Source organism: Struthio camelus, chromosome 17, assembly GCF_040807025.1.
Source record: "Struthio camelus isolate bStrCam1 chromosome 17, bStrCam1.hap1, whole genome shotgun sequence".
NCBI classification, from domain to species: domain Eukaryota; kingdom Metazoa; phylum Chordata; class Aves; order Struthioniformes; family Struthionidae; genus Struthio; species Struthio camelus.
Window position 1 is genome coordinate 14,657,462 of NC_090958.1, and position 23,950 is coordinate 14,681,411.

Consider the following 23,950-nt stretch of genomic DNA (forward strand, 5'->3'; position numbering starts at 1 on the left):
AAAAAAACACAGACGTTCACAGTCCTATGGAACAATAAGTCAAAGTTCCCAATGGTATTTTAAGTCTGAAAATGTGCAATATGGTGTCTTACTGAATATTTAAAAGTACTTGACCTGGTTAGTGACTTGCATTGAAGTTCTGTCTAGGGTATAAATACATCTGAAAATCTAGGTCCTAGGTAAGTAAATTGGCACTCTCCAAAGAATCTTGATCTGTTCTCTCTCTCTTTTGCACTGGGAACCATAGATGTTTTGAGTGCTCTCAAGAGGTTTGGGAGTTGGCCATGCTAATCCCTTATTGCAGCGGAGTGGTTAATTAAGTTATATCTGGCAAGAGCAAACAATGAGTTTCATGTTTATGATCCAGCGAGGGCTTGACAGTGGTGGAGGTTTCCACATGGTAATGGCTCCAGGAGCAGCTGGACAATGTGAACGCAGAGATCTACCAGTCCGCTGCCACGAGGAATCGTCCCGCGCTCCGTCAGCCGGGCCCAGGCACGTAGTTCGTGCACGTGCTCTCTCTGCATCTCATCCAGCCTCTTGGTGAGGCAATACGGTGTACTAATCCACCAGAAAATGAACTGGGAAAAAGTGGATCATTCCTGCCGGTTTAGATGAGCTGAGTTAGCTCAGCTAAGAGGAGAGCTGACCACTAGATTTGGCTAGGGGAGGGGGCAGAATTTTGCAACTGGGAGGAGGTGGAAGAAGAGTGAGGAGCAGAGGAGCCACTTAACAGCAGGTTTTTAGGCTGGATCATCTCTTTGGCTCAGCTATGTGCCAGGAGTAGGTTATCATGAATTCCACTTGGGATGACAAAGCAGCTGAGGCTCACTGGGGAGCTGAAGTATAGCTGCACACCCAGCTGCTTTAGTTAGCTCTGCAAACTATCTTTCCAAAAAAGTACATATTCAGTTTTCTTCTCTGGTATATATACAGAGGCATGAGACCGTGCCTGAAGCTGTAAGAAATAGCCAAGTATCTGTAAGCATGCTATAGTACAAGCTTGCTAGAGGTTTGACATCACTCAACGACTGGAATAAAAGATTCTTGAAAAACTGCCTGGTTAGTTTTTCTGATGTCTGCATGCCTTTTTTCAGACAAATTCTTTTTCTAAGAGAATTTAGCTCCCTACTCAATTGGCAAGTAGATGAAAAGAGTCAGGAATGTGTCAGGGTTGAAGATGTACCTTGTAGCATAGTGAGAGAACTTGATGTGAAGAACGAAGACCTTATGATTCAGCAGCTAAACAACATCGCATCAAGATGGTTCTTACCCATCTCCATTAACAAGAATAGCCTTTATATTTGGGAAAGTTGGTGACAAATTTGGAATGCTGGAATTTGGTTGCTGACAAATTTGGAATGATACATGCTGTTTTAGAACACCTTTTCAGAAAAGGAATTAAACGTTTGTCTCCACAATCTCCCAAGCAGGCGGACCCTAGGGATTCAGGACACTGTGCATACCCCTGTACATAGTATGTCTATACCACGGACTGTAGAGAAGAACAGAAATGCCCAAGAAGCAGGATTAATTAGCTCTGGCTATGTTCCGTGCTACCAAAGCCAGATTCTTTCTTCTATCTATGTTCACCTGTATTTTGTGCTGCCTTCCAGTCTCTAAACTTATCTTTAGGAACAAATGCCTATGAATATGTTCATTTCCTCCTGGGAATACACTCCAATATTTTTAAGTTGCATCTTTTTTAAAGAATATGGAGTAAGTAGAGATATCGAGAAATATGGCTAGTTTTATTTGTATTCCTGGAAATTTACTGCCATACACTAGCATTATGGCATTATTAAATACGATTTTTTTTTTAAAAAAAAAAAAGGAAAAATCTTGTTAGTGAATAAAACAATAGCAGATCAGTATTGTATTTGTTGGCTGTACAAATTCAATGTTAGGCACAGAGCCTACAACAAGATGTAGAGGGACAATATGGAATAACAAATTAAAAATGAATTTTAAAAACATACTTTGTAGGAGGCGAATGATCAATTATCAGCCACAAAAGCTTTTGTTTGGCAGTTCACGTTCTGCTCCCAGGTACTTTAAGCCCCTATTCCAGCCTGAATGAGGTGAGGTTTATCCATGGTTTTGAATGGAACTGGATTTCATTATGTAGAAGTGGCTTGTCTCGTGAAAAGCCAGCAGCAGGAACTGGCCTATTTTGCTGAGTCAGGTGTTAATTTAATGCTTAGAAATTTGTTTTTCCTTTTATCAATGATGTCTTAGTAGCAGAACTACAGCAGCTACAGTCCCTGATGTCTTTGCGAAAAATGGAGTTTTGCAGACTTTTGAGGCAGAATCTGTTCGACTTAAGACTTCTGATTGACAAAATAAGAGTCTATTTAAGTGGTATAAATCTATTAAATGTGCAATGCTATATTCCTATCTCTGTCATCAGGAATTTGACAGTTAATGTTGGACTATTGGCTCTTTGTACTCCCTGCTACCCAGCCCTACTTCCCTCTTGTTGATTCCCAAACATAATTATATACTGGAAATAGTACTTTGAATCAAGATAATCCTGGGAAGAATTTAAGCTTTCTAAGTTTTAAGGGTTTAAATCTTTGAAACTGTCATTATTTCTTTCTTTTCCTGCAATTAAAGGCATGTGAGCGGAAACAAAAGAGAGACTCAGAAACTATTGTTATTGGAAGCTCTAGTGAGGGCCTGAGAAATCTTCCAAAACACTAGAAAGTCCCTGTCTTCTAGTTCTTCCACCTTTAGGGTCACTTGAGCCATCAGTGTACAGCACCTAAAAAGACCTTAAGGAAAGAGTCTTATCTTTTTGTGGTTCATTAAACAAATGTATCAAAATCACAAGGCCAAGAGCTGGTATGTGTCAAGACAGCCCAGTGAGTTGGTGTGATGAAAGCTCACTGTTTGCTGTAAGTGACGGCACGCTCAAGGGAGTAATGTAGTCCCCTTTTACTCCTTGCGTTCTGTGACTTGATGGATTGGGGACATCCCTCTCTGTGTATATCGATGCCTTGTATCTGGAGCTTCAGAAATATTTCATAGCCACTCTTTCCCTATACCCCAGTTGTTAACATGACTATGTATTTTTTTTTTTTCTTGTTGTAAGCTTTGTGTGCCCATCACTGCTTTGCCCTTTCATGTTCAGGCTGACATCAGATCTTGTGTGAAACAGTGCCATATCCTTTTATCTTAATACCTTTCTCTGTAATTATTACTTTACTGCCTTTTCAGGCGGGAACTTTCCCTTGTTACATGATCTTTCTCTGATCATTTTTTTATCAGTCAGTAATATAAAGGTGTACATGTTCCTCTGTGGCCCTTCTTATTTAAATGATTTCTTTATGTGTCTGTAAATGTGAATAATAAAACAAGTTCTAGATTGTTTATCTCTCTGCTAACAAATAATGTGACATAGTCTGTCCTGAAATCAATGATTAAGTTGTGAAAGTTTCTTCAAACTTCAGAAAAATGAACTGTTCAATGAAAATAGTGTGGTCAGACTGCAGTGCTGTTGGCAAAAAGGCCTATCTGACTGATAGATTCAATGGGCACATTTAGGTCACTGGAATTACTGGATTGATACTGTAACTGGGAGTGCACTCTGCATCGCTGAATACATATCAAGGATGAGCACTTACAAAGCCATCAAGTCAAATAACAAAGTTAAAGTACGCAAAGTGCTGGATGAGTTTATGGCCTGTAATAATCCCTGGAGTCGTGCATATAAAGTTCTGCATGCCAAGATCACATGCCTGCTTTCATTCCAGACATGGGGGCATGGGAATCCTTTGATGTAATGGTTCAACTTGCAGACTCATCACTTGTGGCAGCCTACAAGGAGTTCCTGACTTTGAGGAGGCAGGCTTATGAAACCGATAGATTCATTTAGGTTTCAGTTTATTGACCTCCTTTTGAAGCATTGACTATTGTCTTCTGCTGAGTCTGGTTGCTTTTGGTGTGCCAATTCCTTTGTCTGCTGTATCAAGAACTCCCTTTCTAAAAGATAATACAAGTCACTGTGGTCCAGTAACATCCCGTTGACAACATAAAATACATTATCGTGATCTTGACACTTCAATGCACCAGACAGGCTTGGCAGCGTATGTTTGCTCTGGGATACAGTGGTAGAAGATACGAAGTCCAGTGTAGCCCGTCAGCCAGCTTTACTATCCTCCTTGGATAAAATCAGAAGCTTGAACCACAGCCTTTGATGCTCTTGAGTGACAATTCTGTCTGACTGAAGATGGAGTAGATTTAGCTGAGGATTGCTCTACATATCTATTTATTTGTTCCTGATTCAACATTGTATTTGGAGCCTCTTCTGGAATTAGTTTCATACTGTATTTCGTTTAGGAAGTTTTCTTCCATCTTCACTCAGGTCATGGAAACTTCTTTGTGGAGTTAATAAAATAGAGAAATTGCAAACCAGCCTATAAGATCGCTCAAGAGCAATCTGACAGGATTAATAATACAGAAGCAAATGTGGTGAAGATGTGATGTGATGGTTAGGCTATAACATTTCCTCTTCTGGGCTGCTTCTTGCAAAGGATTCCAGCCCTATTTCAGCAAAGCATTGACCCACATTCTTGCTTTTCAGCACATGAGTATTCTTACTAAGTGTAAGTGCTTTGCTGTGTCAGAGTGCTCCCTTCCTTGCAGGACTCAGCATTTAGAAATTCTTTCTGTTTGTGACTGTGAAAGCAATGCTTGGCAGTTTTCATAAAAAGAATAGTTTACAAGTGTGTATTGCTCTTAGAAATGTTGGTACAAATGATTTGTTTGCATCTGTACAAAGTTTAAACTACTTTATTCAAAATCTACTTTTTGCCCGTCACTTAGTATACGTCACACCCCCTAACAATACTCCAGCTTCTTTATAATTCTCTTACAAGAAATGGGGAGTCAACTCTTTACAAAGGAGCTCTTCTAAGCAGTCTGCGGCCTTGATGTTCAAATAATCTTTCCCTTGCTTTGTGGCAAGCTCCACAAAGACATGCAGAACTGGAACAAGAGCTGTATCAACTTGGGGAAGGGGGGGGATATTGGCAGGTTGGGAACAGGGTTGTTCTCAGAAAAGAATGATAATTTCCCAGGGATGAAACAGTTGCAGAGAATGTTATAAACTGAAGCAGGCAGAGCAGTCTGAAATCCTAGTAAGGACTTAAAAAGAAATTGGTGACTTTTGCCTTTGAAGCTATTTTTCTCTTTAAATCACTAGAAATAAATGCCTGACTCCTGGGTTCCTGAGCTCAATTTTTGTTTTCCAAGCTGTGACACATTGATCTAGCCTTATCACTGTTCTGTTGGTACTTGGCCCTTTAGGTTGATGGTGTTTGCTACTGAGAGCATGAGCTTTTTTGGAAACTGTTTCCTAATGTTGCAACAACACCAGGAGGAAAGATCAGGGTTCCTTTTACCAGATAGGCTGCATGCTTTTATTTCTGTACTGGTACAGGAGAGGGACACTGATAATCCTTTTCCAAGCAAGCATGGTCAAAGTGATGGGGAATCAGTGCTCCAGTTTGAACAGGGATAATAACAGGTCAACCATTATTTCAGCATTATGTGTTACACAGCTGTGTAAAGAGCAATGTGATCACTGAACGCTTTAACGTGTAATAGTCTCTCTGTATAGAGGTACTTTCCAAGCATTTCAGCAAAATAGTTGTAAGAAATAGGTTGTATTCAGGATAGGAAAACTCACCTGTTGCACTGTTCCTGTGAAGTGTAGGCAGGAGCTCAGCATCACGCTATATCTTTGTGCTAGAGATGTTACGGGTCAGCTTCCTCCGTTATTATCTTTATTCAAGGCAGAGAGGTTGAACAAGAGTTTTCTTTTCTGCCTCATCTGACAAAGTGGCTGAAGACTACAGGAAAATCTCACCAATTTGGTCTTCACCCCTCTGGCTTTTCAGGTTTTGTCAAAAACTCACTGTTGAAAAGAGTTTTGAAATGGTTATGTTAAGTACTGAATTTGGAGAGGATTTAGAGTGACTTAGGACTGGTTCCTAGCTCTAAGCACACACTAGCTTCATGGCCTTTGGTGAATCCCATCACTTTTTTGGCATTAATTTCCAGTCCTTAAAACCTTGCCCATTAACTTGAATTGTATATTCTTTTAGGCAAATACTGCTGCTTCTGATGACATCAGATTTCAGTAAGGGCTCCTAATAGGAGAGGTAACAAAGGCTTAATTTATAATACAATTAAATGCCCAGAATCCATGTTCAAATGAGAGGTTAACTAGGGAAGAAAGCTAGCATCACCACACAGATACCAGGTAGGTCATTTAGGATGCGCATGTGCATATGATGTAATATAATCCCACAGAAAATTAATCTTGCAGTTCTTGGTTTTAATTTTTTGACAGAGAATAACTCCAGGATACAATTTTCAGTGCTCACATTTGTTGCATAGATTCAGATGTGTGTGGCACCAAGTCATTAAAATAGTCTCTTGACTCTAGTTTACTCCATAGCTCAGATGTGCTGCTGTGTGAAAATGGCTTCAAAGGAAAGCATCTGCAGCAAGATCCTGGGTGGATTTGCTGGGTTTTGATCATATGTCGTAGTGTGTTTCTTGCTGTGGATTTCTTTCGCTGCCTCTCCCTGTTCTTTACAGCCTGCACTGTGTTGCACCGTCATCCCTCCTATGGACTCAAGCCCCACTGCAAAGTGCAGCCAACCAGCAGCCTTAGTGCTTTGAAAAGCACAGGGTGTGCAACTGCCACCAAGTTTGTATTGCCTTCCTTTGTGTCTGAGCCTGACACCTCCTATCAGTCTGTCACTGTGTCATAAAGCTGTTCTCAATATGGCATAACACTTAGTCAAAAACTTTAAAATGCAAGGCTCATTTTTTTTAAGCAAAATTAAGCTGCCACAGGTCAAGCACAACAGAGAATTTAGTAAGTCATCCTTGGAATGGTTCAGTTTTATCCATTCATGTTTAAGGGCTGCAGAGAAAGATGTCTGAACCAAAGGAAGGAACATGGCAAGCAACCAGCAAGTCCTGTAAGGCAGAAATGATCCTACTCAAAAATTCATGTAACAGTCTTACTGACAGCGTCCATACCAAGTGACATCCGTGGCAGAGTAGATGATCCCTCTGTTAGGGACTGGCTGAGATACACCTATGGATGGTATTCACTTTGTATGTAGCTCAGCTTTAAATTGACTAGCTTGAGCATTGGTAGAGTTGAATGACACTGATTCAACCACTTAAAAAAATTTTAAAAAGTCAATTCTTTACTCAGGTCTCATCTGAAACATTTTAAGGTTGCAAAATTGAGCATGAAATTTTATTGGAGCAGACGTCCATGTGATCCAGATCTGGAACTAGATCACACTATCACACGATCTGATTTCCCCCCACCCATTGGGCTTTAAAATCCCAATGCACAACAAACCCAGGAGAGCAAAGGTGTTCAGAAGATTCAAGGACAACAGCTGAAGCTAATTAAAAAAGTAAAATTTCAGGCCAGACTGAATGAAGCGAACCACTTATCTCAGTTTACAAGAAAGATACAGTAGCAAACTGCACCTTTGTATTATCAGTCTGAGCTTGTAGCTCATGAGGGAACTTTCTTAAAATGTTGTTCCCTTCAATCCATAGGAAAAAAGGTTTTGTTTTGTTTTGTTTTTGGTAATGACTATCATTATATAATTGATGGGAAGAGTATTTTATTTCTCCTGAATCATAGATGCTGACAAATTGAACAGTTTTAAAAAATAAAGCGACTGTTAGGGCAATGAAGTCCCAAAGATCTGGCAATACAGAGTGAAGTTAGTGGTCTGGTAGATTTCTTCAATTTTATGAAGCCATGGTCAATAACTTTGCAGTAAAACTGAGCTATGAATAGTGTTTTTTTGTCATTGACTGAGAGCTGCTGTTACATAATACTAAAGAAATAAAAATTTAAGTTTTTTAGCCAGACTGCAGTACAAAACTGATAGTCTAATGAAGGAAGAAGTCTGACCTTTTGGAAGGTAAATGCAGCATGTTTACTATGTCATGTCCAGGGATGTGTCATATGCATAAGCTTTGACTGTACAGGATGAGACTGACTATGCTGCCTCTTTCTCGAGTTTTTTTCAGATTTGCTGACCTGCAAAGAATTTGCTTCTCTCATCACTGACAAGTGCTTTTTAAACAGTGTCAGTCAGGAAAAGATTTAGCAAAGGGAAAAGAAAGAGAATCACCTTACTATAGCATCTCTTCCCGGGTGGTCACTGATTGAAATCCTCAACAAACCATTCACAGCATGAGAGATCAAATACAGACATAGTTTTAAGGGATTGAGAAATAATACCTCCTGGCATAAGCACAGCATCAGAATCGGATTTTATTGGTTGGCTTCAAACTGTTGGGGATCGTCTCCTGAAACGAGAGTGCCGAGACACAGCTCCTCAGTTGCAGCAGACGATCTTCCCCATTCATTTTAGAGTGCCTAAGCAGCGTGCTTGGGGTGAGGACTGGTCCTGCTGGACACAGCAGGGCTGAGAGGCATAGTTTGCTGTGGTCCTCTCTAAGAGTCTGTTTTTCCTCTGCTATGTCTCAGCCCAAGATAAATTGATCTTACAGCTTGCCACAGCTAATCAATTCAAAGTTGTGTGTGTCTCTCATAGATCATAGGAATCTATCAGAGCATAGTCCAAGTTTGTTTTAATTTGGTACTTGCCATACAGTATATAACATACACTGACATAAATCCAAACAGCGAACTAGTAAGACTAGCTTATGCATTGCCCACTTGCACTTGGTTATCATCTTACCAAGTTCCCCATGTAGACAAGCTGTGAGATACAGTGATATAGCAAAGATGAGTTGTAGTTCCCAAATTTAGCCATATATTTTAATTTGTCTTGATGTTATTTCCTTGATCGCACTTCAGTCACTCATGGTTTATTTTGTTTGATGTTATTTAAACTGAGAGATTCACTGGATGATTATTGTGTTATTTACTCAGGTGGGTTATTCCTGCAGAATTGTTACGACGCGTTATAGATTTGATGTAACATTTAGGGTTGATGGAGTGACTGGAATTTAAAAACCCTACTCTTATGCTGTCTCACTCAATAATGCACAAAATCGTAATCTTTTACAATTTTTGCTTTGTAGAAACATGGATAATTTGTACAAAAGTAGTCATGGTTGCAATTAAGGATGCTGATAGTTGTTTTTGGTTTTGATTTCCTATCCTTCAGAATCCTTAGTAAACTTTCACGGTCAAAATCCAGATGGTACTGCAGAGCTCAGTGTAGTTCTCGATTTTTTCCCTGTTTTTGTTGATTATAACTCTCCCCAGATAAAGTGTAAAACTCTCTGAATTTTTGGCCTTTGGCTGTTTGGAAAGCTGCTGTCAGCTTCCAGCACAAGCCAATTCATATTCAGTGCACGTCAACAGCTTGCTGGTAGGGAGAAGCATGATGCTGAGCAGACCAGTTTGCCATTGCCCAACAATTTAAAAACCAATAGACCCTGCTGTATCTGGTGAGGCTTCCTTTTTTTTTTTTCTTATTTTTTCTTTTTTCTTTTTCTTTTTTTTTGAATAGGCAGCTCACCTTCCATTTTTTTTTAATTCACACTGCTCTCCTATTCCAAAGAATCATTGGCTTACAAATTCTGAGGAAGTATTGTCCTGTGGAGATGGGGAATACAGAAGGAAGATTTTAATCCCTTAGATAATTAAGCACTAAAATAAATGATTAAAAAATTATGAGGCGAAACACTGTTAGTTTTAATATAAAAATAATGTACTTCTCCCTGTGGAATGCAAGGGAGCGAGCTGCAATCAAAAAAAGGGAAATAAAAAATTGAACACCCTGAGCTTTTTCCTCTCTCTAAGTTGCCTCCTTGATGTCTCACTGTGTTTAATGGTGCTTTGCCAGGCTGTTGGGAGGAGGACAAAATGAGTGTGGAATTTATAAATGGGGCGTTAGATGGAGGAACGGTGTTATGGGCTGGCTAATCTGAGGAGTACAACAACAGAACAGATTTTGCCTTAGGGCTGGATAGAAGAGATGTATCCCTGCAACTGTACTGCAAGCCATTTAGAGTTGTTAGAGATCTTTGTTGAGGGATTATCTAGAAGAGGTCTGTAAAAACTTCATCTGCTCCAAATGAATATCTAGAGAGAGAGAAGGACCTGAATGCAGAAAGATATCAAGGCTAGAGCTAAAGGTGTTTTTGCATCCCAGAAATCCCTGTAGTTTACTCTGCATAAAAACAAGCAGAAAACCATTGGGCATGATTGCCTCTAAATTCAAAAAACATCTAGCATTCCTGCCCTTCAGCTGATCCTCCAAGGATCACAGAAGGATCACTGGTTATCACTTTAGTTATCACTGGTTATCACTTTTGTTGCTGCTGTTCTTCACAGAGTCTTATATGATGATGATGGTCTGAGGCCATTTCCTGGTTCTTTGGTGGTGTTGAAGACTTGGCATTAACTCAACTTTTTAAATGAAGGCTTTATTTTGACTATTTCGGGGGGGGGGGGGGGAGGGAATAAGAAATACTAGCTTTTCAAGATGGAGGAGAGAAAGATTTCCAAAACTGTGAAACTCTCCTCTCTGCAGCTGGCCCCTTTCTCTGTTTGAGATTTGTCTTCTGTCTCACAGCTGCATCATGCCCATCTTTATCTGGTTGTTCTTTATAACCAGCTTGTTTTCCTTTTCCACATGGAAAATTACTTACTCCTATTTTTCAGTTTATTGTTTTGCATTGCTTTAGTGCCTAGAGACCCTCACTGAGATCACAGCCCTGTTACTGTAGATGATACTCAAACATATATACTAGGCTACATTCTCCATCTGATGCGTTTGCAGTATTCACAGACAAAGAGCGAGGGGAAATAAATAGTAATACTCATGTTTGTTGGACCTGGAACAGCAGCGCAAAGTTACTCATGTGAGGTTAGACTGAGTTAGTGGTTCAGATCTTCTGCAGGGCCTGCTTTGCTGTGGAGGCACCCACGTGACATGTGAGTGGCGTCAGTCTGAGTGCCTTTCCTTTCGTCACCTGCAAAGACAAATGCCTCTTTCAGATCATGCTGCCCATGGGTAGATAGATGATCATTGCTGAGAGAGGCATTTTCCAGGTTGTTTCTGGTGAGTTTCCGGTCTGAAATCAGAGTTTTTAGGAACTAATACCTTCCCATAGGTTTTGAAGATACCAAGCCTGTTCTAGCCCTGTGTTCTAGATTACAGTGCATGCATGGTAGTTGGGTGGTTAGGAGTAACTAACACCAGCTTAGGCAACTGCAGTACATGTCTAGACAATAGTTATTTAGGTCAGATGTCAAACAAAATAAGGACTAATAAAGCATTTGTGCAATACAGCTTGGGAAATCAGATTTGCATTGAATGTCATCTGTGGTAACCCTTTGTCACCTTTCTGAATCATGTATAAGGATTTGAAGTTGCTAGGGAAAAATGTGCAATTTTATTGCACAATTTGGGTACCTATCCATAAGTATGAAGGTCACATGTTCAGATAGGAAATGTCATATTGTATTTGCTTCTGGTATTGTTGTCTAACAGTGCATGGCTTTACTCTTTGGAACTGACAGTTCCTAGAAAGGATGAAGAGCTTATTCCTTAATACAATAGCCTACCTCAGGTAATTGCTCAACGGCACAGTTAAAATAGATATCTGGCAGTAAGAGTCATTTGTGTCACTGAAAATGTTATTTCAATGTCCAGCAGCAGTACAATACAGATAACGTAGTTGTATTAAGGTACAATGTAGGGTTAGGCAACAACAGTGGTGCAAGTCCTGATAATTATTTACAGAAAAAACCTTCTTCACAGAAGAAGTGAAATGGAAGGGAACATAAATAGGATGCAAAGAAAGCTCTTTTTGAAATCCTCTAGTTCTCTAGTGCTGGAGTGGTGTGAAGGAGCCTTTGTGTTAATGGTTGTTGGGCTAATTGTTTTTAAAGTGAAATTCAGCCTTGTACAGGAAACGGCTTCAAGTCCATATTTTGCTTGACAGCCCTGAAAATAAGGCTGATGTGAAATGTAAGTGGTCCATGAGCAGTATTTGATGTCAAATCATTACTTTGGTTTCCTGTTTACGCGCAGCTTGCTCTAATGATTAGATTTCTTTTTTAGTGTTGTCTGTGCAGTGGTGTTGTGTTGCAGATGCTGCCTAGGTAACTTTGCTCTCCCATAATAAATCTATGTTGCAAGTAAAGTAAGTAAAGATGTGGCCTTGTGTGGCCTTTGGCATGGGTAAACCTACACAAGCTAGCTTTTATCCAGCTGCCATGCAGAATGTAACATAACCTGTTGTTATCCGAGCTAACTACATTAAACACCATCTACCTAGGCTGTATCTGCTTGGGTTGATGATTCTTGTTATTTCTACTAATGCCACCTGTCCCACTGTCAACCCCCATTAAAGCAGGGAGGTTACATCACTGCATGAATGAAGAAGGAGGTAAATCTAGGCTTAATATGGTCTACTTAAAATTGTCACGTCCGGAGAGAAGTGTTGCCAGCTCTTCAGATTTTACTGAGAGTCCCCAACTGTTTTATGAGACAGCGGATTCTTGAGTCATGTGAATTCAAAGGAATCTCAGCTTACTTTGTTTTTGTTTTTTCTCAGCAAGTTTTTAATGCCCAATATTGTAAAAAACTTCTTAGGAATGTGAACTGTAAGACTGAAACTGCACAAGCAAATATAGATAAAATTTATTATTTTTAATATCTTATGACACTTTAATATTGAAGCTGGTGAATCATGCGTATTTTTTAAGTTCAATTTTATAAAGCTTTTAGCTGGCAATATTAAGAGAGTAATATTCATCCCTGTTCATAAACATTATCTGAAAGTCTCAGGTGATCTCACTGGGTCATTTGGAGCCTCCGGCAAGTACTTAGCTCCTGCACCAGCAGCTGGGTGAAGAGCAGTTTGCTGGGTTGACTAGTGAGCTGGTACGGGGGTCACCTGCGGGAGACGGTAGATGTGTGATGGGAAGTGAAGTGCAGCAGAGAGGGAGTGGCACTGGCCACTGGAACCACTTTCCAAGAGTTGCGACAGATTTGGAGGCACTGTCAGTTCAATTGTAATTGTGTTTTTCTAAGTCATGCTGCAGTTTTAAGAATCTGAGTTTACCTTTAAAAACTGGCCAAAGACATTGCAATGAAACCTAAAGTCAAGTCAGTAGTGCTAATAATTTTATTTCTTCTCCAGGTTTCTGCCAGATCTACGTTATCTTTACAATGGTGAGAGATCTGATTGCAACCTAATATGGAATGTTTTTTATGTTTGATCTTCTAAATTATCCTTTCTTTTTAACAGTGACTGAGAGTCGTGGGATCCTGGAGAGCATACAAAGATTTTCTTTACTGCCGACTTACTTGCCTGTGAGCTATCGTATCCACAATGCAGATATTTCCTTCTTTCTCAAGGAAGCCAATCAGGATATTATGAGGAATTCCAGCTTGCAGTCCCGAGTGGAATCCTTTCTGATCTACAAATCCAAGAGGCCGCCTGTGTTAAATGCCAGCTATGGACCTTTTTCTGTTGAACAAGTCGTGCCCCAGGACTTAATATTGTCTTCAAATCCATTTGAATCTACTAACAAGTTCTCCTTCAACTGGAAACTGAAAGCTTTCATAATGAGTGATAAAATTTACCCAAGCAAGCCGAAAGTCCAGATCCTGTTCTACATTGTGGGCAGGGACTGGGATGACTATAGCACCATGGAGCAGCTGCCCTGCCTGCGAGTGTTTGCCTTTCGAGAGACACGGGAAGTCAGAGGCAGCTGCAGGCTGCAAGGGGACCTGGGGCTGTGTGTGGCAGAGCTGGAACTCCTGCCGAGCTGGTTTAACCCTCCAACGGTTGTTGCTGGCCGTAAGAAACCAATGGATCAGTCTGAAGGGAGCCCTGTGGAGCTTTACTATGCCATACAGCCAGGAGATGAGAGAGGGGAATGCACCAAGGAGGATGTAAGGAAAAGTAATGGGATCCGACCAGGGCGCAATGACATTGATGAGTCAGGACCTCCCTTGCAAAGGATTGGAAGTGTTTTCCTTTACCAGACACATGCTGGCCCTTCCTTAAATGAAATGAGGTTGGATAATAATATTGCCATTCAATACGCACCAAAGACTGTCAAGCAAGGTGACATTTTGACTTTCCTTGTATCTGTTGCTAAGAATTCAACAGAAGATCAGTTCACGTTGAGGTAAGGCTCTTCTGTATTTCTTTGATACCTTATCTGGGGGTTTTTCTACCCTTGATATGGGAAGCCACATTCTCCTTCCTTCAGTTGCTGCTCTACGGAAATTAAGACTGCATTGCAGGTTGGTTCACTTGACTTCTTACTGATCAGTCTAATGTTGTATGAATCATCTGAGATGTGATCTCTTTGGATGAGAAAGACCTTTTTCTTGAGGCTATCCTGTGAGTACCTTTTGTAAAAATTGCAGACCTGGGAAGCACCTATGTGTTAATAGGAGATAATTTTATGTCTCCTGAGTTGGAGTTTGCAGTGCTCCTAATCTCTCATTGAACTCATGTTAAGAGTAGTAAAGCCCAAATCCACAAAGGTATTTATAGAAAGTGAACAAGAATTAGGCATCTAAGTAGGATTTATATGTGTAAACATCTCCCCCTGGCTTGTTGTAAGCCCAGTTCTCTTTTATACTTAGGAACCGCAAGCATCCTGTTATTAAAATACCAAAAACATCATTTCTGAAAATGAGGGGTTTTTTTTTTTTTTTGAAAGTAACTTGCAATAATACATTGCTTTTGATTTACTTGGTGGCTTTCCAGGCACTGAGATATTACAACGGGAAGTTCACTATAAGAACCGATATAATCCAGAAGAGAACCACCAAGAATGTCAGAGTGTACTGTGGCAAGCTGAGAGTAGATGTGTGCTGCATGCAAGTGAGACTGTCTGGTTGTCTTTCCTTTTCAAGTTTGCCACAGCCTGTGTGCCAGCAGTGTAAGCTATGATTGTGGGGCTGACAATACTGTGGAAGAGCGGTGTGCAGAGCTGATTTCATTCTTTTATCCCTTACTGATGAGTAATGCCAATTCTCTTAGAGCTGGAGGTAAACATACTCTGGGTCTCTGAGATTAAAGCTGTCTTGTGCTGGGTGTTTGCCCTGCGAATGAAGATCAGTGCCAAAGCTCAGAAACGTTCACAAACCTTGCATCCGGGAGAGGAGACACTTCATGAGAGTAGGAAATTCCTTGCTCCCTGTAACAAATGTTACAGATGCACCACAGTCAACAACTGTGCTAGGCACTAGAAATGCTCGACGTCCTTCATTAAGAAAGGCACCTACTCCTCCTGTCTGGAGCAGGCACCTCTCCTGCTCTGACTTGAAACAAAGTAGACTGGAGAGTCTATTTCTCTGCCAGTTTTACACCTCAAGCTCCAAAATCTCTGGCTGAAGTCACCTAGACATTTTAGGGCTCAGTTACTAAAATGGCACATAATGGTGCATGAATCTCTGCAAATACAGCCTTGCAGGGCTTGAATATATGTATCAAACTGGAGTAAGTCAAATATGACTCCACTGGCATAAGTAGTTTAGGGCACATAAACTAGTGGGGAATTAGGGAGATGTTATGTGGATTTTCTGGAGGAAGTGGTTTGCTGTCAAATCAAGTGGTTTTTCCTTTAGAAATGTGAGATATATAGACTGAATAATCGCAGCTCTTGGATACTCGCTCAAGGACGGTTATTTCTTCATCTGGTAGAGGACAAATAATAGGAGGCTATCCACTCTCTCCTTATGGTATCAGGTTTTCATTTTGTGAGTCCAATCTGCCTAAGATTCAAATTGTTTTCCAAGTGACTAATTTCAAGACATGCAATCTGAATTCCTCATAGACAGTAAATGTTCACAGACACCTCTCCAGCTCTCTGTATAGTAATGACTTTAAAGGGATGTATTTCAGACACACATGGAGATTTCTATTACCTTTGAAAATTGATTTAAATATAAATATTAAAAACGTTTTCTGTCTTTCGAAGGTAAAAACCTTTAGTTGTTTTTACATGGAAAATGTAGGGTCTTAAATCTGACTTCAAAGCACCTATATTTCTGTGAACTGTGATCAGTTAAAAGTAGAGCTAGCAATAACCATGATAATTGTATTATAGGCTTCTGAAATTCTCAAAAATGTTGCTTTTTTAAATTGGGATGAAAACTGAACACCCAAACTTCTTCTAATGAGTGCTTCTAAAATTAATCTCCTGAAACAAAAGGGAAAACATGTATTTGGTTTTTGGCTTTTTATTTTATGATCTACTGTGTCATACAACAAAAATGCTGAAAATAAATATCAAATATAAATTTAAAATGAAAAATAAGGCATTTTCTTCAAAAAGCAATCACAGTTCACGTTTTTAAGAGGTAGCAGCAGGGGAAAACTCTGTAACAGCCTGCTGGGGTCATGTCACTTTCATGAGTATTTTGATTTCTGTCAACCTGCTTTTTCTAACAGAAACTGAGTTTCAGCCAGACTGTAATCTGCTGTGATATCAGAGTAGTTGTATTATCTGCTTCTAAAGCCTCATTGCCTGCCCAACTAACATCTAGCTACAGCGTGTCTAAGGATTTTTTTGGTCTGGTTACTTTTTTGGTCAGGACTGCAGTGTCCATGTTCTGTGTTCATCCCCTCCATGAGATATACATGGCTAATTCCGTTGCGGGTGGCTGCTAACCTGTGCATGTCTTTCTGCTGTAGAGAAAAAGCAACTGCTAGGAAAGAACAAAAATGTAGGTTGATTAAATGTTATGGGTCAAATTCTTTTCTATGCTGAGAGCTGCTATAATCACATTGTCAGGCAAGGAAATAATGCCTCTTTCATGGCTTTCTGTGAGAAAGTAAATGTCGCTCTGGGTGTACGTTGAAGGAGTGCAACATCGTGCAGTGTAGGTGGGACTGTGTGGATGGCAAGTAATGGCAACATAATGCAGCTGTACTGTTTCCATGTGGTAAAACGCTGTTATACCACTTAACAAGCAACAAGTTATAATGTGTAAGTGTCCATCGATGCTCTATTATTATCATTTACTTATTTTCCTAAGGCTTGGACATTTCAGAGTGCCTGTACCCCTGCGTGCCTGCCAGAGTCCTCAGTGGGGATGTCACTGGCTGTCCCCAAACACTGTAGCCCCAGGCTGGGGCTCTTCCCAAGAGACGGGCATGCGGCAGCTTGGCCTGAGCATAACAAAGGCAGCACTGGAGGAAGTCTTAAGGCCCTTCAGAAGATAATAGCCATTTTTGCTGTTTTCCAGCATGAAACAGCTAAATATTCTTGCTTTGTTACTATTGCCTTGATAATGAATAACCTATACTGCTCTTGCTTTTACAATGTTGTTTTCATAAGCTTCCATTGTGTTACATGTGCAAGCATCTGCCCACACGTACGTGTGTATGCACCCAGGTCTACTGCAGAATTTCTCCTTGAGCTGAAAAGCATTGAAGCCACCACAGGTAAGGGTGAGAAACATGAATAGCATGGCAAATTTATTCTCTGAATCCTGGTCTTTGACTGATTTAGGATTTTTCCAGTCCTGAAAGGACCTTACACGTCAGTCTAATATATCTATTATGTAGGCTGTCTTTTCACATAGCTATTCAAAGACAGCACTTGCGATATCCAGCCTGTTCTGACTGCAGAACAGATTATCCAGCTAACATTGTGTAGAAGCCATCAGAGACCTCTGCTACAACCCGACTGAGCTTTAAGTTTCTAAAATCTTTAAATTCTAGTGGTTTGTAGAGCTACAGACAGTCAGGGTAGATTCAAAGGAACTTCATTGCTATTAAGAGTGTGTAGATATGGGGGCATGGAGAGACGTGTAAAAGGTGATATCACTGTCCCTCTCTCCTGTCAGTTGAGATGGGACAAAAAGGAGCAGAAATGACCCATTGGTAAAATTACCCAATCAAATGTGTGATTATAATGTATAGAAAAAAAGGTAACAGGCCTTGTCCACTGCTACAACTGAAACAGAATTGGTGACTCTGAGGAAGGAACTACTGGTTGGAGACAAGGAGAGAGGTCTTTGGCCTCAGTTGTTATCCGGAAGGTCGCTCTACATTATCTGGATGGTCCCTTACAGTGTATGGATTTTTAACAATCAATGACCTGTGATTTGAAAAAAATAGTGCTAGTATTTTCACCAGGTTCAGCTGATACAGAATTTGCCTATGCGTAGCTGGGTTTGTCTGAGTTAGAAGTGAAATATGGAATGGTGTTAATTGTCAGATCATTATCAAGTGCTACAGTTTAAGAGGAATTTATACCAAGACCCAGGATATTGGTTGCTAAGTATTTCTAGGCCTTGATACCATGGTTGCAAATTGAATAGAAGGACAAAGGATTAACTAGTCCAGGCAGCCTGAATAGGAACAAGCCATTTCATGGTGAGAGGTGTCAAAACCTTGCCTAGTTGAGGGATTGATATGAACTCAATTTTCCTTTTCCCTACATTCCCAATTGAACTGAGAATTTGAGAAATGCACAAATCCGTTAGCCTACTTAGGTCTAACGCCTTTTTTCATAACTTTCCAGCTATATTATGCAGTTTTGTGTTCGTGCAGAGTCTTGGAGACGAATGTGAAGGATATTGCCATGTATAGTGGAGGGAGCCATTAAACCCTTACATAGACCTGCTCAAACTGGTGAACCTCGTTATAAACCTCCTCACATCTGGGGTAGAGCTGATCTGAAATAACAGTTTTCTCAGGTCTAGGATGGCAATTGTGGTTAGCAGATAGTCTCATCTCAGGTATGGAATTTAATAGGGGAGATGGAACAAAGTTGGACGTGACTGGGACATGCATTTCACGTATGCTTTGTAGGAAAACCACAATCTCAGCATCTATTGTGTAACTTTAGTAGCTGTCCTTTTAAAAATTATAAGATTTTTAAGCCAGTCCCAAGATTGCATATCAGATCAACCCAAATTTGTGAACTAGAACCAGCGCTGCGGTTGGGGGGATAGATGTTTCCTCACTCAGTTGTGTCTAGTTTATGGATGTTCCTCAGTTTCACTCGCATGATTTCAGCTCCTTGGACCCTTACGAGTGATGATGCCTCTCTACCGTAATACAAAGATGCCATTCCCAAAGGAGGAATGTAAACATCAGCCCTATCAGTTTTGGTGCAAATGAAATAAATGATATTAGCAAAAAAACAGACTGTGATGGGTGGTAATGTAGGTGGATTTAGGGCATTATAATGCATGAACATTTCATGGGATTTTTTTGTGATGTTGATTATATGCTACCAACAAAAAGGCAGGCGCCAGCAGTGGCCACAGTTCCAGGAGGATACGAATATCTCCTTTGTCTGCTGGAGATATTTGTTTTCAGTGCTTTTGCCTTAGCAGAGTAAATTGACCACCGGCACGCCAGTTGGTTTTCTGGGTTAGTCCCAGCATGGGACAGCAGCTGATAAAGCACAAGCCCCACGGAAGGTCTCTGTCAGCTGAGCACCTACCAGTGGCCAGAGTTTTTCCAGAACTGTGGTGCTATTCCAGCCTGTACTCCAAAGCGTCAGCTAATGCTACGACCTCTTTGCTGTGTGTATTACATGGCTGCATAATTTCTGTGTAGTTTAGTGTATATTTCAACTAAATATTACTTTGCAAAATGCCACATCTATGGTAGGTATCCAATAAAACCAAATGCCATTCAAGTTTAATTCAGTAGCAATAACAGATGTGAGCAGCTGGCTGCACTGAGCTCTGACCCCGAGATTTCCAGGTGGAAAAAAACAAGAATTAAGGAAGGTTTTTAGCACAGAGCTGAGAACTAGAAACTGAACCTGTTTTCATTGTTCTGAATGAGAAAATGTGTCTGTCACATAATATAAATTAGTTGGGGAAGATGAAGGATTGCATAGTAAAGCTCACTATGGAGTCAGATTACTTTTAAGGGCTATAAAAGAAGAAACATGCTTCAAGATACCTTGTTCAATCAGATGAATTTTCTACAGGCTGCTTCAGAAGCTGGGCTTAGTCCTCATAAACTCCTGGCTGTTTCCAACTTTTGCTTGGGGTGCCAAGGATTTGGAAGGGAATCGCAGGGGTGCAGGAAAACCTTGTTAGAACCGTAGCTTGTGAAGACGATAAATGGATAAATTCTACAAGTAGCTGTTGCCTGTGGTTAAAATTTGCGAGAGAGTAATGTGGGTAGAACTGCCAGTGGCTGTCGTGTGATGAAGACATCAGATTTCTTCTAGGAGACAGATTTGGTACCCAGGAAGCCATAAGCTTCTAATGTGTCTTTTAGGCAAGTCAGGTAATCTGCTTCCCTCTCCCTTTCCTTTCTCCAACCTCAGGTGCGCTGGGGCTAGCGGCTGCTTCTGTGCTGTGTCCTTGCAATGGGAGGGCTTGCATCAGGGGCCATTGTGCACCGTAATGTGCAGTGGTCTATATGGTTTCTGCTACTACATTGCATGTATCAGTAATACCAGCTCATATTGCATCTGTCAGATCTCCTGTCAGGCTGATCTCCTCTCTGATAACAGAAAGGTGGGCAAGAATTTTTTCCCCTCCGATGTGCTATGCAATAAGAAAATTGTATTTATTTTTATTTTGAAACTCTGTCCCTTATTTTTAGAAGTCCTAGCTCGAGTGACAGCAAGACTTGGCAACTGTATTCATAATGTGAGGCCAAGGGCTGCTGGCAAAATGCTTTTACCGTTGCTTTTGCTCCAGTGGACTGGAAATCATGGCTTGAACAGATGGAAAATATAGGATGTACGGGTCAACAACAACAAAAAAAAGAATAATGCAAAACAGTCACAAGTGGAAAAATTTCTCATTTCTATGGAATATTTTTTGTTCCAAAATAATTATAAACTTTTTTGCTAATGAGGGAAAATTTGTTATTCTAGAAACTACTGAATATACAGAAGAAGATACCCTTCTTCCTTTTTCTTAGGCTGCTGTTCTGTGCAGTGGAAGATTTAGAGTAGTGAGTGGGAAACCAATGGACTGTTTTTAATTATGAAAGTGATAGACCATAAGGGCCAAGGTCTAGGTTTGTTTTGTTTTTTAATGAACTAGAGGAATTAATAGTCTATCTTGAGTCTGTATGGATATGAGAGTTAGAAGAGGAAAGGAAGAAGGAGATAAAATGTAAATGATGGATAAAAAATGGAATAGTGCTGTAAGCGCCAGTTTTGTGAGCTTAGAGTGGAGGACTGAGCCTTAAGAAACCAACTAATCTTTTTCCTGCTCAGTTCAGACACTCGCTTCCTCTTTGGTCTTGGCCAAGTCCCTTAACCTCCTTGAAATCACTTTATTATTGCTAATAGAAACAGTTATTTGAAGATGAGATGCAATATGCAAATGATGAACAATAATATCCTGCCAGTGAGGCACTATCATTAAATGCCTAATAAAATAAGTGATTGTGTGTCTGGGCCTCCATCCTGTCATTTGCTCTCTTCGTTTGAATGCAGATTAATTATTCATTGTATCCTTTGTAACTGGCCGGATAGGAGGGCTGTGTTCAGAGGCACAATGTGCAGCACATCACAGCCTTGGAAAGCGGCTGTAGAGGCCACTGCCATGCCGCTGTGATCAAAGGCAAACCCCAAGGCCCTTAATGCCAACCAGCCTTGCAGTAGGGTGTGCTGTCGTGGTGCTGGTTCATCGGCTCTTCCTGTGCGGATGTCCAGGGAAGGCTGAAGAATCTCTTTCCCATCAAAAGGTGTAGAAATATCCCTGAAGCTTATGGAAAATATTCTATTTTGTTTTGTAGATTTTTCTCCAAATTTCAAGGGACAATACTCTGGAAATTGAAAATAAACCTTTTGTATGTAGGTTTTTGTCCAAAAACTTTGTTTTAGCTTCCCATATCTGTCCCCCCCCCCCCCGCCCTGCCCCGAGAAATATAGGAAAAAAAATATCATTACTTATTTGATTCTGAAATGGAATCTCAGATACCTCAGTTGACCAGGACATTGGGTAAAATGCCTTCTTGTTGCATCTGTCTCTCTCCACGTTGTGATGTGGAGTTTGCCAGAAGCTGACACTAAGCTTCCCGCTGAGGCTGGGTGGGTTAGCAGAGAGGTTGGGGGAGGGGTCCGGACACTGTCTGACGCTGCTCCCCTTCACCAGAAGCCCCATCTGGTTTTTTTTTTTTAAGCTGTAAAGTGATTTATGTTGCAACTATTGGGCGTGTTTTTGCACCGTGTAGAGTATGCGGAAGAGCTGTATCCCTTGATTACTTGGTGGGGCCAGCTTTCCACTGGGTTGGGTTGTGGTGTCATCGTCATCATCTGTTTTTTTGGTGGAGGGGAGGGTTTTTTATTCCGCCTAACCTTCCCCCCCTTGCCCCCCCAGGTTAATCAATTTTGCCAGAAGTATCTATAGTAGAAGCATGGGAGTAATTAGAGTTTTCATGGAGGATCTAGTAGTTTCACCTCTTCCTCCAGTCTGCCCTACAGCAGGCACTGCCTTTTTGTAAGTCATGTGCTTCTGCCTTCCGGTGCCAGCGATTCCCAGTGGACGCTTTGCGTTTCCAGGCTGAGTTGCCCAGGGAGGGCAACAGGAACTGGCCGTTGGTCACAGTAAGCTGGAACAGGCTGTAGAATAAGGCAAAGCTGCTGAAGCTTCATGAGCCCCACCTGATCACCCGAAGCGGTGTTATCTGAGCCCCGCTCTGCACGAGGTGGTGCATGGTCAATTGCCCAGCCGCACTTTGCACCGACTCACTGGGATTGCTGGCTCCGTGGTGCGACGCAGGGGTGGGGCTGCCTGGCTGCCGTGTGATACCTGAGTGGGGAGAGCTCAGCTACCATTGCTGCGCTCCAGGGCGATAGGTTTGCAGTGAGCTTCCAGTGGGCTCAGATAAGCACTGGCAGAATGAAAGCCCTCATGTTGTTTTTCCCTCCTATGGCAAGTAGATTTATATGTGAAATATACACTTCAGAAGCAGTTCTTTTTTGCTCTCTTACCTACCTGGGGTTTTTACTTTTTTCTCTTTCCTGGGAACATGCTTTCTACCCTGCCAAGATCAGCTAAGATTGTATTGCAAAGTCTGATGACCTCACTACAAGCATGAGAGACGATGGTGGGAGTGAGAAGGCTTATTGTGCTGAAAAGCCAGTGTAGGAGTGCAAAGGGGTATGGGAATTAAATGAATTCAAGAGTGTACCCGTTTACAGGCATCCTGTTTCTGTAGACTGCAATAGTTTTGTATGAAGATCCAAATAGGGAAAATTAGCCAGTGTAGGAGTGCAAAGGGGAATGGGAATTAAATGAATTCAAGAGTGTACCCGTTTACAGGCATCCTATTTCTGTAGACTGCAATAGTTTTGTATGAAGATCCAAATAGGGAAAATTAGCTAATTGTGCTGTTTGTTAAGCTCTGCTTTTTCTTTTATATATGTGAGCTAATGTATACAAGAGATGCAGCTAGAGAGGAAAAATAAACTCCAGTGGAAGAAAAAAATCCCTTGTGATTGACAGAAATGAGTGGAAGCTGTGAAATGAGTTTTGCTATTTCTAGCTCTGTCCTAGACTTTGCAGTGTGACATGGAAGTCTAAGACCAATCTAAAAAACAACTTGGCTCTCTAAAATTACACTTAAATAGAACTTAGTTGTCTAATTTCAAATGAGTAGTCCACCAGGATCCCATCCAGTCTCCCAGGTACACAGATTATAAATGTGACCTAATAGCCTACTAGGTAGTGCATGGTCCTAAATGTTGTACGGACTGTCTTCCAAGTGGCATCTGCTAGACTGTGGGGCTTGAAGAAATAGACAGCCCTCTCTGATATTTCCTACTGATTCTATCCGAGTAGATCTGTACATGTGGTTTTTTTTCAAACCTAAATCCTTTAAGATTTGGACTGAAATTCATCAAACCAAAGCTTTGATTTCCTTTGCTTCCTATGGAGAATCATTAGGGCCCTTATGCTGATGCTGGGCTTGTGAAATTACCTTTCTGAGGAGTTCACCA

At 40.9% G+C, this 23,950-nt stretch overlaps 1 protein-coding gene across 4 annotated transcripts in view; it reads left to right on the top strand.

Moving 5' to 3' along the window:
- TMEM132D (transmembrane protein 132D) overlaps positions 1-23,950 on the top strand; it is a 275,079-nt gene that overhangs the window by 50,926 nt on the left and 200,203 nt on the right. For all 4 annotated transcript variants that reach the window (XM_068910685.1, XM_068910686.1, XM_009666648.2 and 1 more), the window contains one exon: positions 13,294-14,182. In XM_068910685.1, coding sequence (XP_068766786.1) covers positions 13,294-14,182 — 889 coding nt within the window. The remainder of the gene's footprint in view (positions 1-13,293; positions 14,183-23,950) is intronic.